The sequence below is a fragment of the Molothrus ater genome, chromosome 12 (assembly GCF_012460135.2).
Source record: "Molothrus ater isolate BHLD 08-10-18 breed brown headed cowbird chromosome 12, BPBGC_Mater_1.1, whole genome shotgun sequence".
Lineage (NCBI taxonomy): Eukaryota > Metazoa > Chordata > Aves > Passeriformes > Icteridae > Molothrus > Molothrus ater.
The window spans coordinates 5422383-5437156 of NC_050489.2; the positions used below are offsets into that span (position 1 = coordinate 5422383).

Sequence of the window (14774 nt, forward strand, 5' to 3'; positions counted from 1 at the left end):
GTGCCTGTGTGTCCCAGCCAGCAGGCTGTGTCCTGGGGGGGATTCTAAGAGCCAGAACAGAGCTTTCTCAGCCTGTGCCTCTGGTGCTCAGTGCTGCTGTATCTGAGCTGCAGGAAGGTAAACTTGAAGGAGTCTCAGCTGAGCTGTCCATGGCAGCTGCAGACTGATGGAAGTCATTAGGTGCAGGGCAGCTGAGTTGTGGCTGTAGGCTCAGTTTGCTCTGTGGACAAACCTGCAGACAAACCTATTGTGATGTCTTTATTTTGCTTTAATGGGGGACTGCAGTAAAAACACTGTAGTTAAATTAAACAGCACAGCCTTATGCTTTATTGGTGAATAGGAAAGCCAGAATGCTTTGTTATGTTCACTGGTGAGAAGGATAATGGGAATGGGTTAATGCAGCAAAACCCCACAACCTGTTGCTTTTACAGGACTAGTTAGGCTTCGTGCAAGCCCATTTCCTGAGCTGCAGGGGACAGAATATGTTCTGAATGTCACAGCTACTGATGATAATGCCTCTGGAGGGCCCCATCCTCTCACAAGTACTGCCCAGGTTGTTGTGAAAATTGATGATGTCAACAACAACAAACCCGTCTTTCAGAAGGTAAATATATGAGCCTCTGGCATTTGTACTGGACTGTGTAAAAATGTTTTAGCACTGTTGGCACTGCAGCTGATGAGCTGGTCAGGAGGTGCTCTCCTTCCCTCTGGGCCCTGTCTTCTTCTTTTCCATCCCTCCCTAAGGCTTTCAGGCTTTGTTCTGCTCTTGTGGCAGAACAGCTCCTGTGAGCTCCTGTCTGTTCCCTGAGCCACACCTCATCTCTGGCATTTCAGAGGGTGAGACCAAGTGAAACACTTCTGGAGATCCCATGTGAGCAGGAATCCACAGGGATAGCTGTCTGTGCAGTGGGCTTGTTCCAGAACACCTCTCTAAATTACACAGGTTTCCTCTGATGATTGTGTGTCTGCAACTAAAGAAAGAGAGAAGAATGAGTGTTTTAGCTTAAACAGTGAAAAATCAATTAGCTTAATTGTGAAAAATCAATGCTTGAATTTGGTTTCAGAATGTTAATTCATATTAAAGATCTGTTTTCTATATTCAGGTGTGGTACTGATGGCTCAGATGTTGATGAGCAATGTTGCATATTTTGAAAAGTCAGCAATTATTCATGTCACTCTTAGAAATTCTCAGTAGCCTCTCCTTGACAAAATTACTTTGTGTAGAAATCCCTTTTTGATCAAAAACGATTCTGTGGTTCGGGCAAATGTGTGCCCCCTTTTTTCATTAGACCTTTGCTAATATAGAAAAATATTTGCATTTGGAAGCAACTTTAACATTTTCTCCAAATATTTTCATTAGCTGGAGATGCTCAGTGGCCTCATGTTTTGTGTTGTTTGTATAACCACAAAATAGCAAAGGAAATTTAAATTAATCATGGTAAGATAAAGCTTTAACAGCTGAGCATGGCAATGGACATGTAGCTAAATAATTATTTTTTCTTCTGCTAGTATACTTTTAAATCAAATGGCAAGGGAAGTCCTTGATTTTTCTCTTTTTTAAATTGTTCTTTCTTTCTTTTCCTCCCCTCTCTTAGTGCCAGTATTATCGGGAACATGCTTCTGTCCTGGAAAATCAGCCTTCAGGGACTGTTGTTCTGCAGGTTGAAGCCACTGATGCTGATGAAGGGGCCAATGGAATAGTGAAATATGGCTTGATGCACAGAGATGGTGTCCTACCAGCATTTAGCATTCACCCTGACACAGGTAAAGCAAATGTCAGTGCTGATAATGGCATAGAGAAACCACCTGGTGACACTGTTGGGGAAAAGGCTTAGATAAAATCAGACTTCATGCTTTTTCATTTGGTGTTTTGACTGCAGACCAAATATAAACTGTATTAACTGCATGAACAAGTCTTCCATGAAACTAAGTTTCATACATGTCCAGTACTGAACTAAAGCTGATGTTTTCCTTGAAATGTGGAAGTTCTGCTTTGTGAAGTAACTTGTGTGCTTTTGTAACTAGATTAAAAAACCCAAACAAAACTATTTTAAGTGTACATTACCTTGCAACATTGCTAATGGCATATATTTTATCCAAATTACAGCAGTCTTACAAATAGCAAAGGAACTAAATCTTAGAAGGCCAAAACTAGGTTCGGGCTGAATTTCTGAAGGATAAAAGATATGAAACATTCCTTTACCCTGTACTTACTGCTCTTCAAAAGAAATAATTTTTTGAGAAACTCATTTTCTTAGTTTGTACTTACCTCCATTTTCTAAACTTAAATTACACTTCCATTCTAATTCAAATTCCTCTGGTGTGTAGATGTAAGTGTAACTAAAGTTTGAGTCTGCCTGAGCAGTAAAATGTCAGCTGTTGCAATTGTTAAATCTCAGGGTTGGATCCTTGAATCTGATGTTATAGGTGTACTTAACCTACTGCATTGTATCCCAATGTATTGACAGAAAAAGAAACATCTGCATGAAGAATGTTGCCAGATGCACAGAATTTTAACTCTTTGATATTTAATTTGTTTTCAGGAGTTCTGACAACTGTTCAGGTATTTGATCGAGAAAAGCAGAGGGAATATCCCATCACTGTGACAGCAACAGATCAGGCAGCGGAGCCACTCATTGGGATATGTCAGATCAATATTGTCATCCTGGACCAAAATGACAATGACCCCAGATTTGAAAACACCCACTATGAATGTAATTGAGAGTCATTGGATAGAGTTTCAGTGCCCTGAGTGTGAGCGTACCCCATGTCTCAGATTTTTGGGTTTTTGCCTATCCTGGCAGTAGAACATGTGACAAATTTGATGCATCAAGAGATGCACTTTGCTTATTTATTGCAGAGCTGTTGCTCACTGTAATTTTGTTATGTAACATGTACAGCCTTGGCTCATAGGCCTGCATTATGGGAAAGTTCCTTGAAACAATAGCCATGTCATTCATACAGAGCAATTATTCTGTGGGTTAAAATACAGTTAAAAGAAGTATCTTATAAGAAATAAGAATTCCAGGTTATGAATGGGGTAATATGAAGTTCAGATATAATCTGTAGCTCTGGAGTAATAGCAGCCCTTTAAAATACTCAGTGTGTGTGGCTATTGTTACAAGGAAGAGCAAATTATACTAGAGTAATAATGTATGGCAGTTATTTCTTTATGACTTACTAAAATGTCCATGGTAGTTTAGGAAATTAATGATCAATTGGAAATATCCTTTCCTTCCATTAGATTTCCTTAGAGAGGACACAAGAGTTGGGACCAGCTTCCTGCGTGTTGCAGCCCGTGATGATGACTACAGCTCAAATGCTGCCATCACATATTCCATAGCAAGTGATGAACCAAATTATTTACAGATTAATCCTACCACAGGCTGGGTGTTTGTGAACCAGCCCATATCTCAGGTATGGTGCTTGCTTTCCTTTTTAAGCTGACTATTTCAATATATCATGGGAGGGACTGAGGTCATGAGTTTGGGTTACTCCTCAGGTTTAAGGATCAATGCTTCTATTTAAATTAAACATGAGCCTAAGGCTTTTAGCTGCTGGGTTCATGGGCTGTGAATTGGATATGACCAAGCCCTGCTTTCAGCTGGGAAGCAGCAGCCACAGCACTGCCTCTGAGACTTGCTCTTCCCATTTCTCAGGCTCTGGCATGCTGATTCCAAGGGCTGGAGGACTGAGGTCAGAAGCAGAGGAGCAAGAACCCAGGTGTAGCACTTTGTTGTGTTTACAGGCAATGAGTCAACACACAAACCTGAATGGGAACAAGTGTGACATTTTGTTCCTGATACAGATTCCCAAGTTTTTATATGTCAGTTGTGGTACATTAAGCATAGCTGTCCCTCAGGAAGGTGAAAGCATAATTCACATAGTTATCTAAAATTGATCAGTTTCAGCTGTTTCTAAATACCTACACAAGCATTTTGATACTTTCAGATTTTAAAGTAATTTGTTTTGAAATTGAACTATTGGTGTAGATGTCAGTCTTTAAATAGATACTTTTAATACTGAAATTGAACTTCTAAATAACTGACACACAAAAGTTTGGTGAAGGAGTATCCTTTTAATATATTTTCTTTAATGAATCTAAGAACCCTACAGACCTAACAACAAGAACTGTTAATAGGTAAGCTTAAGAACTCAGGGCCTCCATAAAGTGGGTTTTTTGGTTCTGTTTGGTTTTAAATTTTGTGTGACATTTGCTTACGTTTATTGAGACATATAGCAAAATCTTCCAACCCTCCTAAGTAAAGTAAATAGAATTTTCATCAAATTTACACCTAGTTCATATTTTGAGTTCATCTTCAGATCTTTTTCTTTTGTGAAGGCTATTTTTAAGTGTACCTTTAAATGTATGTATTAATTTATTTTGGAGGCCTGCTCAAAGCCTTCTGTAATTTACTGTTCAGAAGTCATCTATAATTCGAGAGATTACTGCTACAGATGGAGGCAACAGGAGCAGTAAAGTTGAACTTGCTGTAACTGTAACCAGTGCAAAAAACCAGCCTCCACAGTGGGAAAGAGACAGCTATGAAGTTGTTATTCCAGAGAATACGACACGGGATGCCTCAATTTTGGTAAGGTTGTTTGTCTGTCTGTAGCTCTCAGGCTGCAGAGTAACTGAACATTGTTTATTTGCTTAAATAGTGAGCTTTTATAAGAGTTTTGTGTTTTGTAGCTGAATATCTGGGAGAATGAAAGCACAAAAGTTTTTAGAAATGTTGCTGTACTTGCAGAAGGGTTGATTACACACACTTTTTGAACTGTGCAGACAATCAAAGCAACTTCTCCCCTTGGAGATCCCCGTGTCACTTACAACCTGGAAGAGGGGCTTGTCCCAGAGACCAACATGCCGGTGCGTTTCTACCTGACTCCAAACAGACATGATGGCTCTGCTTCAATCCTGGTAGCTGAGCCCCTGGACTATGAAACAACAAAGAGCTTTCAGCTGCGGGTGCGAGCACAGAACGTGGCTGCAGTTCCTCTGGCAGCATTCACCACGGTCCATGTTAATGTCACAGGTGTGTGAGCTGCTCAGTGATGGCACAGGATAATCCTGCACTGTTTCCCTCTAAAGTTTTATAGTTGTCTCTCTGTGTGCTCTTTTTGATGTTCTAGATGTCAATGACAATGTCCCATTCTTCACTTCGTCCATTTATGAAGCCTCAGTAACAGAGGGAGCTGAGGTGGGGACATTTGTCACTCAGGTGTCTGCCACTGACCTCGACCTTGGTCAGCATGGGGAGGTAAGAAAGTGGGCACCTTCATCTCCCTTGATGAAAGCTGTGGAATGACTTCTGCAGGAGCAGTGGCTAAATACTCTAGAAATCTTCAACCTAGAAAAGGAATGACTAATAGAGAAATGTAGAATGAAATAAAGTAGATAATTACATGCTTCTCTGTGTTGCCAGGTGAAAAATGCAACTAAAACTAGTAGGTGTGAGGCAGAAAACAAAGAGGAAATATTTACACAGCCTGTAGCTTAGTTGAAATGCTTGCTGTAGAATTCCTTTGTGTGGAAAGTTCTACATAGACCTACAATGAGATTGGATAAATGGATGGAAGAAAAGCTCTGTTAAAAGCTTCTGTGAGTTGGAAATCATTGGCAATACTGCAAACTGAGTCCTTACAAAATATGGCAAGTGAACACCCAAAGAGGAAGTATTCCTTGCTGATTAAACAAATCAGCAAGGAATGGATACAAAAATAGATACATCTTTAGAAGAAGAGTGCAAACTGAAGTCAAGTCACAAAACCATGCAGATAATAGAGGGTAGAACATGGTCTGTGATCCTGAGCAGGTTCAAATGCAGCTCACCTATGGATGTTGTAGAACTACTTGGGAGCTTTAGCTGAGTTTTAGTGCTGCAGCACAAGCACTGTACAAACATATGCTAGTGAAATCAGGAGCTGATTAGACAAATTATTTTCCTTTACAGATCAGCAGTCAAGGAAGTTAATTGGCTTTAGACCAGATTGCTGGAGCTGCAGTTTTACCCAGCTTCCTTGGCCTGATCAAGTACTCAGGCATGGGACAGTTCTTCCTCTCCTTAAGTGCTATTCTAGTTGTGAACTATTCAACAAAAGGAAAGTATCTATTAACAACTTCTTTTCAATCCTGTAGATAACTTACTCCCTGTTACATGACAGTGGCAGAGACTACACCTGTTTTCGCTTGGACCCCCAGACTGGCTCCATTTACACCACCTCAGTGTTTGACAGAGAGGAGAAGGGCTCCTACCTTCTGGAAGTCAAGTCAGTGGATGGCTCTGAATCAGCTCGACCTGGAAAGCATGGGAAGCCAAACTCTGGTAAGGGACAGATGGCTGTGGTAAGTGTGATATTACTTGGATTGTGTCTGAAAATAGAAGCTCTGAAATGCAAGATTAAATGGTAATTTCCTTTTTTTTCATGTCTTGTGGAAGAGTGCCTGTTGTTCTGATTTTGTGGTGGCTTTTTTACTGTTTAGCTGTGCAACAGTTGTATCAGAGCTGGAAGATAAGCTTTACGTGATGATCAAGCATGAAATAAAAACTATAGGCCTTCATATTAAGTGTTTAGAGAGTATTGATCAGCTGGTAAAGATGTGCCTGTTATCTGTAGGATGCAAATCTTTGGGCAGAGCAAGTGTTTCTCAAAGCACTGCATATGTATAATATTCAGTTAGAAGTAATTATGGAGCAGGAATATGCAAGATAGAAAATGCTTTTTTCAACTGATCGCCCCGCTTAAATAAAAAGTTAAAATTTTGTGGCTTCAGGACAAAAAATTATGACTAAACACTGTACAACTGTCACATTAGGCATCAATGACTCAATTATTCATGTAGTATACGTTTAAACAAATTGGATGTGACATTTCTTTGATACCCTGTGCTTTTGAGTAATGTTGGTATAGAGGCAGCCCACAACCCTAAGGGTTTGTTTCTGTATTGCCTGCACATTTGTCCCCACTGAAGGTGCAGGCAGACAGGTGAAGGGATGGCAGCAGACAGAAGTGGCACAGCTGGGGGTTGAGTGTGTGGCTCCTTGTCTCTGCAGACACGGCGTACGTGCGCGTGTCCATCAGCGACGTCAACGACAACCAGCCCGTCTTCGCGCAGAGCGTCTACGAGGTGAGCGTGGGCGAGGACCAGGATGTGGGATCCACCATCCTCACAGTCAGTGCCAACGATGAGGATGAAGGTAAAGCACTGCCCCACAATCCCCCACAGCTCTCTCCAAAATATTAATCAGTTTCATTCATCTCAGCACTCCAAGGCATAGTTGGTGGTGTGAGAAAAGGAAATGTCTTTCTGTCCCTAGATTTTAAAACTTCTTTAAGTGTGCACTGCTCAGGCATGAGCATTAGTTCATAACTGTGAGCTGTGAGGTACAATCTCTTATTTCAGGAGACATGCACTAATGTGGGATGATAGGAGATAATTTCTGTGCCCGCAGATACAAACTTTTTATAGACCAGATCATTTTCTTACAAATATGAGTGCCAATAAAAATGTCCTGGTTAACTAGAATAAGTCAGACTTCATTTTAGTGAGATTCATTTGCTTTCTCTATGATGGACAGTATAGTTTGTGTTTGGTTTGTTTGTTTGTTTTATTTGAATCTAGACTTCCTAAATGCATATGATGAATTTTAGCTACACTGGTTTATCCACAAATCAGCCAGAAATTCATTCACTAATCATGTAAAAGTACATAACCAATGCTTATAAAAGAGAGACAGATCAGTAAATGCTTCCATCTTTTGACCCTGGAGCACTGCTAATTCAGCTTCACTGTATGGTGAAACACTGCTTTTTTTTTGTTGCACAAGTCCCAAGGACAGTTCTCTGTGTGTTTGTGAAATGCAAGGAAATCCTGACTGCACTGGATTCCTCCCACTCTGTAGGAGGCTGAGGCAAATGTGGTGAAGGTGTACTGCAGAAGGATTTACGACTCAAGGAACTTTTATTTTGGGACTTAGGCTGCCTGTAAATCTGCTCTGTAGTGTTGGACAGGGGACCTGATGTGATGCATATATGGCACTTCATTTCTACCCTCTAAATAAAGTCAAAACAGAATTATTACTTCATTGCATAGACACTTTTGTAGAGACAAACTACAGTTGGACACACCAGAACTGAAAATGCTGCTAAGTAATCTGACATAGCTGCATGTTTTAAAAGACCACAACAATGATAAAATAAAAATAATACCACTATTATTTTTATAGCTTATTGTGTGATTTGTACTTCATCTCACCATCAGTTTACTTCAAGAAATGTGTGTTTTCTGACACTGTTGGTAATTGACAGGAACAAATGCTAAACTACGGTATCAGATCACAGCTGGAAACACAGGAGGGGTGCTGGATGTGGATCCAGAAACAGGAGCCATTGTCATTGCCCAGCCACTGGACTATGAAGAAACAAAAATGTATGAGATCCACTTGTTGGCCTCTGATGGGAAATGGGAAGATTATGCAGTTATCATCATCAACATCATGAATAAAAATGATGAGGCTCCAGTTTTTTCTATCAATGAATACTATGGAAGTATAATTGAGGAACTGGATTCGCTGCCAGTCTTTGTACTTCAGGTAGTGTATGCAGTTCCACAGATTATAATATTTCAATGAAAAAGCACAGATTACTGTGGTACAATTATGTTAAAAATAACTCAGCACATAATTATTAATGAAGTTTATTTTGACTAAGTTTTTTTTATCACTGAAGAGAAGAAATGGACTTTTGTGGAAAAAAATACAGGGATAGTAAGTGGGATAAACAGGATGGATCATTTGTTAATCCTGAAAAGCAAATAATGGACAATTTAAAGTAGCTATCCGAATGTAATATTTAAATTACCTATATGAATATGAAGAATATAATATTATTTTAATACTAAAATTGTTAACATTGTTAAAAATGCCTATTTGCCTGCCCTGAATTGTCCCTGGATTTGCTATTCCCTGGCATGCACATGTTAATACCATGCCATATGCTTTTGCTTGAACTCCTTTAGACTGGAGCAGCATATAGGATGTGATGCAGTCACTGCATATTTCATGCTTTCCATGTTTGGTTTTTTCAAAACTATTGTAGGTTATGGCCAGTGATCCTGATAGTGGTGTTGATGGAGGAGATTTGAGATATTCCTTGCATGGGTATGGTGCAGGTGACATTTTCACAATAGATGAGAAAACAGGCAGCATTTACTCCCACAAGAGGCTGGACCGGGAAGAGAGAGCCCTGTGGAGGTTCATTGTGTTGGCCACTGATGAAGGTGGAGGAGGACTCACAGGCTTTGCTGATGTGATCATCAACGTGTGGGATATAAATGACAATGCACCCACGTTCTCGTGCATGCCTGATGACTGCAATGGGAATGTCTTTGAAAACTCTCCTGCAGACACCTTGGTCATGGAAATGGCTGCAGTGGACCGTGATGACCCAAATGTTGGTGTGAATGCTGTCCTGACCTACAGGATAACTGAAAATGTGAAGAACGAGTTTGGTACTGACATGTTTAATATCAACCCCAGTACTGGGACCATCCACGTGGCAGGAGGACTGCTAGACAGGGAGAGGACTGAAAGTTACTTCCTCACTGTTGAAGCAAGAGATGGGGGAGGGCTAACAGGAACTGGCACTGCCACTGTCTGGGTTGCAGATGTCAATGACAATGTTCCCAAATTCACAAAGAAGCTGTGGCAGGCAGCAATTCCTGAGAACAGTGCCATTGATTCAGAAGTCCTGCAGGTGTGTGCTACAGATGCAGACGTTGGGGAAAATGCAGACTTAATGTTCAGTATCATTGGGGGAGACCCAGATGAGAAGTTCTATATTGAGAATGACAAAGAATGGCAATGTGGCACTGTTCGACTGAAAAAAAAGTTGGATTTTGAGAATGCCCGTGAAAGACAGTTTAATCTTACTATTACTGTGGAAGATCTGGATTTTTCTAGTGTTGCAGTGTGCCTGATTGAAGTTGAAGACTCAAATGACCACAGCCCAGCTTTCCCTTCTCAGTTTATTCAGACAAACCCTGTATTTGAAGATGTGCCTGTAGGTACTACAGTAACCACAGTGAGGGCTACAGACAAGGACTCTGATTTGAATGGGGAGATTATTTATTCTATAAAGTCAGACTCAGACCCTTTGAGACAGTTTGTGGTTGACCAGTTTGGCCACGTGGTTGTGGCAGGTGCACTTGATCGTGAAGCCATTCAGAAATACGCTTTAGTTGTACAAGCTGCAGATCAGGGGACACCTGCCCGCACTGGAAGCGTTACAGTTTTAATTAACTTGCTTGATATTAATGACAATGGACCAAGGTTTGAAGCACCATACATGCCTGTAGTTTGGGAAAATACATTGAAACCTGAGATAGTGCATATGAACCATACCTCAAAGCTGCTTCACGCGTTTGATCCGGACACTGAGGAAAATGGGCCACCCTTTACCTTCTCATTGCCACCAGAATATCAGAATTCCTTGGACTTTTCTCTTACTGACAACAGAAATAACACAGCAACTATAACAGCTTTGAGGTCCTTTGACAGAGAAAAGCAGAAGGTGTTTCACATGCCAATAATTATAACAGATAATGGGATTCCAGCTATGAGCTCCACAAACACCCTGACTATAACAATTGGTGATGAGAATGACAACTGCCATGAGTCTGGCCACAAGGAGGTCTATGTGTACAGCTACAAAGGTAAGTGCTAGCTGGATGTGAGATCAGATTCTGGATACTAGATCAGATTCATGAAGGAGCAGAATTTTACACTTAATTTCTTTCTTGCAGTCTGTTAATCTGTTTCTTTAATGGTTTACACACTTCAAAACTGCAGCTCCTGTTCTGTTAACGACTAAGTAAAGTTGAATAAGTGAAATATATTTGTTAAACTAAGACCTTAGTGTGTAAAAGATTATCTAGCTGCAAACAGGTATATATTGAACTTGCAGTAAAAGCAGTATTTTTATAAACCCATAAAATCTATTTTCCATTAATGAGTGTTCACCTACAGAAGGTATTTTGCAGTTACATTTTCTGAGTTTAGTATGCCTAAATTATAAAAAAGATATGACCAGATCATACTGTAGAAATGAGAGAATGAAGCAACCAGGTTGGCTTGGCTCCAGATTTGAACCTTAAAAATCTCCCATGTTGCTGAACCTGGATTGTGGATTTTAAAAGTCTCTTTCCCTGGATTTGTTCCTCTTGCTGTTTTAGAAAAATTGATTGGATCTTCCACTTCTGTTCCAGCCTCCAAGGGCCTGGAAAAATCACCAAGACCTGGCCCAGCTTGGTGTCTTCCTGCCTTTCTTTCCCTATCATGTCCTTCTCTCCCAGCTGCACCCCATAAGATGCTCTCCCTCTTTTGCTGGGTTCCACTTGTGTGCTCTTCAAAATAACAGAGTAGCAATGAAACATTTGGAATTAACTTCTGATGTGGTGATTTTAAATTTTTCTTTTGTCTGAGAGTTTTTTAGAGTTGTATTTATGTATGATTCTAGTGCTGTTTTGTGCTGTTTCCAGCTTTTCTTCTTTCATGTGGCATCTCCAGTGTGCTCACATTGCCAGAACTGGCAGAAATCATATGACAGGCTATGCATTGTTTTAAGAATCTTGGATCATAACCATCACTAAATCGAGCAGGAGTCTGAAAATAATAAATGCAGTAATGAATGTCACAGAATATAAAGTGCACTGAAAAGCAAAAATTAAATGCAGATTTATTATAATTTATCTCAACAGGAAAATGGTCAACAACAGTGCTTGGGGAAGTGTTTGCACCAGATCAGGATGACTGGGACAATAAAACATTTCTCTCTGAAGGAAAACTGCTCAAGTGAGGATTGTATTTCTGTCAAAATGAGTAATATTTATCCTTCTGTAATTATTTTCTCACCATGTATTTCTCTGTGTTCAGGATGTGCATAAAGCCAGGGTTATTGAATGTATTAAGGGATGTACCTTTCAAATGCTCTTTTTCTTTTTCACTTGAGTTCCTAGGTATTAAGAAATTTTTGCACTAAATATTTTTTCCAAGACAATGCAGGATCACATCATGATGTTGATTTTTAATCAGATGTCATAATTAATTTACTTTAAAATGCACATTCTGTAAGCTCCAATTTAAAAATAGACAGAGTCCTAATGCTTGCTTTCAGATGTTAGGGTTGTTGGAATACAAATCCTGAATTTAAAAGCAAATAATGGAGTAATTTCATCAAAAGTGGAAGGGAATTTGGTGTTCTCCTTTGATGGATAAATTTACAATTGCATGTGAAAACCATGACTCAGATTAGTGGAGGTTTTTTTTCTGTTAATTGAAATGTTGAATAGGACCCTTCCTACTTAGATATTATTTGTTCATATAATAAAGTGAGATGGTTTATGGCATAACTGTATGCTGTCTGAAAGGGAAAAAATGGATGTGAAAGTGAATTTTAGTCTGTGCTATGACTAAAAGTTTAAAGCTTTATGTAGCCCAGAATTAAAGACTTTCTGTCCATCAGCAGCCCCTGGGCCTGTTTCCATGCTGAGAGGTCACTGTTCCATAATAATGGTCATGGAATATTTCCATAATTGCTGATTACTGGCCCTTTGAGGTGTCCAACGAAGATGCTGTGAGAGATTTTATACAGACTTACCCTGTTCCAGATAGAGATGTGAGAACATGGAATGATCAGTGTGGGTTTGTTTTTACCCCTTTTACTGACCTCAGAGGCTTGCCCATGATGACTGTGCTCAACCACCTGGTTCAACTGCACATTGCATTTGTTCAAATCTGGGAAAGGCTGAGTGGCAGGAACATCTCTTTATAACATCTGCAGATTGTCATTTCTCAGTTAAGGTGGCTGAGGTGCCTTTCTGAGGTTGTTGGCTAATTCCCATGAGTTTTGGCCCTATAACCTTCACAGTAACATTTAAGGTCTTCTGAATGGTGTTAATGAATAATGTGAAACCTCAACTTTGATTTGTTAAGATTTCCTAATTGAAGGTTTCTGTCTAGATCTTTCAGATTAAATCAGAGGACTGGGTCTTTGCTGATGGTGGATAACACTCCTCAGGGAATATACAACTTAAGAGTTAGAGTTTCTGATGGAGTTTGTCCTGATGTTATATCTACAGTACAAATCCATGTCAGAGACCTGGAAAATGAAGCCATACAAAACTCAGCCACTGTGCGTTTCTCAGGTTGGTTTTATTTGCTGGTGAGGGTTTAGATCAGCTGCTTCTCTAACTCAATGTTTACAGGGTGTAGGTATTATTACATCATTGATTTGCTTATCACTGCAGGCTACTTTCTGGTATGTTTCCATATTGTTAAATAAGAAATAAATTGAGATCTTAACCCGTGAGCTCCCACGTGTTCAGGTTTGTCTATTTTTGAATCCCCTGACCAGGTATCACAGCAGAGGAGTTCATAAGGAGAGATGAACATGGCAAAACAAGACATGGCGAGTTCAAGGAGTTCCTTGCAAAGCTGTTACCTGCAAAGCTGAGTGATGTGATTGTCTTCAGTGTGATGGGCAGGGATGGAAAACAGACAGATGTGAGGTTTGCAGTCCGTGCTGGCTCAGCCTATTACAGACCTGAGAAAGTGCACGCGGAGATGGCAGCGTTCAAAACTGAGGTTGGTTCTCAGCTCTGCAACTCGGCCAAACACTGGGTTTGCAGGGTGTACATCCCAAACCTCAGTGGAAAACTACTCTGCATCTACAGATAAAGGTTTTGTTGCTGCACTCAGGACAAAAACAAGTGTTTAATTCAGGCTTTCTCCCTTTTTAGTGCTATACATACTGGGATGGTGTGGTTGTACTAACTCCTGGTTCAATGAACAGTCACTGGAGAGCTGCAGAATAATGGGTCTGCAATGCTGCCATGGGGTAGATACTGTGTTTTATCCAGTCAGTGTTTCATTGTGTTATCCCCAAATCCCCACATCAGCTTGTGTTTAGACACTTAGAGTGGAGGCTTGATGACACCCTAACAGAAATTCTGCAGTACAAAGAGGTGACACTTCAGAGGAAAAGTCCTGCTGGAAGGAATGTGTGGCTTAGGGAACAGTTGCAACAGGTAAGTGGAGGTGGAGACAACCAATCCTGTGGTTGCATTTATCTCACCAAAGGACAGCTTCAAATACAAAGTGACACCATTCCCCAGCTTCTTTGACAGTTGTTCAAGGAAAAAACTTTGGGATGGAAGATGTTTTCCTCCCCTTCTTGGTGCTCCCTAACTGTCCTGCTCTCTGACTCAGTTACAGACACAGTCTGTCTTGGCCATAGCTGGATTTTTCTGTAGCCCTGCACAAAGGCAAAGTGACACTGTTGAGCTTTTCACTTGCCCTGGCCATTTTGGATTTAATACACGATACATCATATGGATGATTTTTCCAAAGAGAAATCAGCACTTTCAATTTGTGTGAGTATGGTGGAGTCTGCCTGAGTCTGGGAACCAAACAGGGCTGTCTTAACTTACTAGCTGCCTCCTTCTTGGTGTATCTTGAATGGCTCTGTGGATTATGAGAGCCTTCAGAGTGACCAAATAGGGAATGCCAGAGACAGAGAGTATTCATGAAAGGTAATGACTGCTTCTTTTGCATATTTATTGAATTACTGCTACAATAAGATAGAAAATCCTATAGATTTCAAATATTCTCTGCCATAATACATGACACCTGAATTCATCAAAGTGGTAACAAGGGGATTGCTTCACATATTTTAATGAAAAAATATGTTTTTGTTAATTATATACCACCTTTCAA

The 14774-nt window shown here is 40.2% G+C and overlaps 1 protein-coding gene across 1 annotated transcript in view; it reads left to right on the forward strand.

Annotated features, from left to right (window-relative positions):
- The window catches only part of LOC118691203 (neural-cadherin-like), a 62168-nt gene that overhangs the window by 27138 nt on the left and 20256 nt on the right, over positions 1-14774 (forward strand). The window contains exons 8-21 of the mRNA XM_036390315.1: positions 432-604; positions 1596-1764; positions 2544-2714; positions 3245-3417; positions 4425-4592; positions 4787-5036; positions 5134-5261; positions 6140-6326; positions 7056-7199; positions 8311-8594; positions 9100-10714; positions 11759-11852; positions 13020-13204; positions 13414-13643. Of these exons, the coding sequence (XP_036246208.1) occupies positions 432-604; positions 1596-1764; positions 2544-2714; positions 3245-3417; positions 4425-4592; positions 4787-5036; positions 5134-5261; positions 6140-6326; positions 7056-7199; positions 8311-8594; positions 9100-10714; positions 11759-11852; positions 13020-13204; positions 13414-13643 (3971 nt within the window). The remainder of the gene's footprint in view (positions 1-431; positions 605-1595; positions 1765-2543; positions 2715-3244; positions 3418-4424; positions 4593-4786; positions 5037-5133; positions 5262-6139; positions 6327-7055; positions 7200-8310; positions 8595-9099; positions 10715-11758; positions 11853-13019; positions 13205-13413; positions 13644-14774) is intronic.